At 43.4% G+C, this 2799-nt stretch overlaps 1 protein-coding gene across 1 annotated transcript; it reads left to right on the top strand.

Annotated features, from left to right (window-relative positions):
- Window positions 1-207: 207 nt before the first annotated feature.
- Window positions 208-579, top strand: LOC132224996 (huntingtin-interacting protein M-like). The gene has a single exon (XM_059680199.1). It carries the CDS (start codon window positions 208-210, stop codon window positions 577-579), a length of 372 nt encoding a protein of 123 aa, XP_059536182.1.
- The last annotated feature ends 2220 nt before the right edge of the window (window positions 580-2799 follow it).

The raw sequence follows: 2799 nt of genomic DNA, 5'->3' as shown, positions 1-2799 counted from the left end.
TAGGGGACATTTCTAGGCTGAGGTCTGATGAGGTCACAATGGACACCTATGACGACCCAAAGTCCAGGATGTCATAAAGGGCTCCCTGACCAATGAGGGGCTAGAGTGCAGAGATCTAAGACGCAGAGCTGAGCGGTGGTGTCTTCAAAGACCTAGTCCAGCTATACGTACAGTTAAGAAGGGCTGATCGGACTGAAATCAACAACCATGTCACAAAATCAAAGCCCTGCGAACTCCACCAAGACTCCAGACCACGATTTAACCGCCGAGTTGCAGTCTCCTTTGACCTACGTGGATCGCCTTCTTCAAAACAATCAACAGAATCAAGATCAAAGTTCCGGCGCAAATGACTTGGTTATGGTCATGCTCGACTCCCTGACGGACTACATCGTGGAGATGGTGGGCATGGAGGTCAACAACCAACGTGCGGCAAGTGCTCCAAGTGCGACAAGTGTGCGGAGCGCGCAGACTGCCCAGCCAGAGGCGGAGAGGGCAGCCAACAGCCATGAAGTGCCGCCGCGCTACCGTGATGCAGCCTTCACTCTGTTCGACCCAAAGCGTGCATCTAGAAGAGGCTGAAAGCCTGCGTCCCCGAGCCTGGCAAGAGTCATTGGAGCAGCCCAAGCTAAATGTCGCCTAGCTGAGGAAGCCAGGTTCTGTTGTCAACTAATGTCATTAAAGGACTGAACAGCACCGCAATACTTCTGATTCCGCTGTTTCTGTCATTTGGTGGGAGAAGTAGCTGCGAGACATCCAGGAGATATCTCATGGAGAATTGGAAGGTAGAAGGTGTGGGCAGTGTGGGAATGGTAGAATCGGGGACTTAAGGGAGCAGTTTCTAATGGCGACAGTGCGCGGGGAGGGGCGCTGGTGGGAGTAACTGGCGGAGGTTGTTGGGGAAGAGAAGACTTTCACAAGGGTTTTGAACAAGTCAAGGCTGGGGTGGGGGATGGCTCCCAGAATGATTGTGGTAACTGGGATGGGCCTGAAGACCATGACTGAGGCGCCAAAGGATTTATTCCTAATTGGGAATGTCTAAAAGTAGGAAGTGGTGGCAACGGGGGTGGCAGAGAGGGTAGCATAGCAGTTGGCATGAACTTCATGGGATTGGGGCTTTACAGGAGGACTGAGGAGTGGTGGGAAAAAACAAAGAAACATATATAAAAGGAATTAGAGTCCGCTGATTTCATTTATTTATATACTGCCCCATTACAAAAAAAGGACTTGAGACAGGGATTATTAAGTAGTGCTTTAACTGCCATTACAGTATATTATTTTGTCCTCTTTTGTGGATACTGCTACTTTAAACAGTAATATATAAAAGCTACTCTCTGGTCTAAGACGTAAAATTCAAGCAAGTCTTAATGATTTTAATTTCTTCTTTGATCTCATTGGTAACCCAGTCAATATTTAATAGCATGCTATTCAGCTTCCAGGTGTTTGAGTATTTTGGGTTGTTTTTATTGTAGTTTATTTCTAGTATTATGCCAGCGTGGTCTGCGAAGATGCTTTTTATGATTTCAATCTTCTTGAATTTGGGGATACTTTGCTTGTGACCCAATATATGGTCTATTTTTGAAGATGTCCCATGAGCACTAGAGTAGAATGTATATTCCCTGGCTTTGGGGTGAAGTGTTCTGAAGATGTCTTTTAAGTCCATCTGATCTAGTGAGTCATTTAGGATTGCTGTATCTTTGCTGATTGTTTGTCTAGAGGACTTATCCAGTGCTGTCAGTGGTGTATTAAAGTCCCCTACTATGATTGTATTGTTGTCGATCTCTCCTTTGATATCTTCCAGGAGTTTTTTTATGAATTTGTGTGCTCCTGCAATGGGTGCATATATGTTTACCAGGGTTATATCTTCTTGTTGTATTGATCCCTTTAGTATTATGAAGTAGCCTTCTTTATCTCTTGTTAAGGCCTTCACTTTGAGGTCTATTTTGTCCAATGTAAGTATTGCTACCCCAGCTTTCTTTTCCTTTCCATTTGCCTGAAAGATATTTTTCCATCCTTTCACTTTCAGTCTGTGTGAGTCCCTTCTAATGAGGTGGGTTTCTTGTAGACAGCAGATGTATGGGTCATGTTTTTTTATCCATTCAGCCACTCGATGTCTTTTGGTTGGAGCATTTAGTCCATTTAAGCTTAAAGTTATTATTAAAAGGTACTTGTTTGTAGCCATTTCTTTTTTTTGTGTGTGTGGCTGTTTTCTTTCTGAGCTTTTTCTTTTTTCTTTTTACACCAGTCCCTTTAGCATTCCTTGCATTGCTGGCTTGGTGGTGACAAACTCCATTAGCCGTTTTTTGTCTGTGAAGCTTCTTATTTCCCCTTCAAGTTTGAATGATAGCCTTGCTGGATAGAGTATTCTTGGATTCAGTCCTTTGCTTTGCATCACTTTGTAAATTTCTGTCCATTCTTTTCTGGCCTGTTGTGTTTCTGTTGAGAAATCATTTGATAATCTAATGGGAGATCCCTTGTATGTAACTTTCCGTCTTACTCTTGCAGCCTGTAAGATTCTCTCTTTGTCCTGAACATTTGCCAGGGTAATTATGATGTGTCTTGGTGTGGGTCTTTTTGGGTTCACCTTGTATGGGACTCTCTGGGCTTGTGTGACTTTTTTCTTCCCCACCTCAGGGAAGTTTTCTGATATTATTTCTTCTAATAGGTTTTCTACTCCTTGTTCATCTTTCTGTTGTTCTGGTACCCCTATTATTCGTATGTTGTTTCGTTGCATGTTGTCCCAAAGCTCCCTTAGGCTCTCCTCCTGTCTTTTCATTTTTTTCTCCAATTGCAGTACATTTT

The sequence above is a fragment of the Myotis daubentonii genome, chromosome X, assembly GCF_963259705.1.
Source record: "Myotis daubentonii chromosome X, mMyoDau2.1, whole genome shotgun sequence".
Taxonomy (NCBI): Eukaryota; Metazoa; Chordata; class Mammalia; order Chiroptera; family Vespertilionidae; genus Myotis; species Myotis daubentonii.
This window is presented reverse-complemented; position numbering and strand designations above follow the sequence as displayed.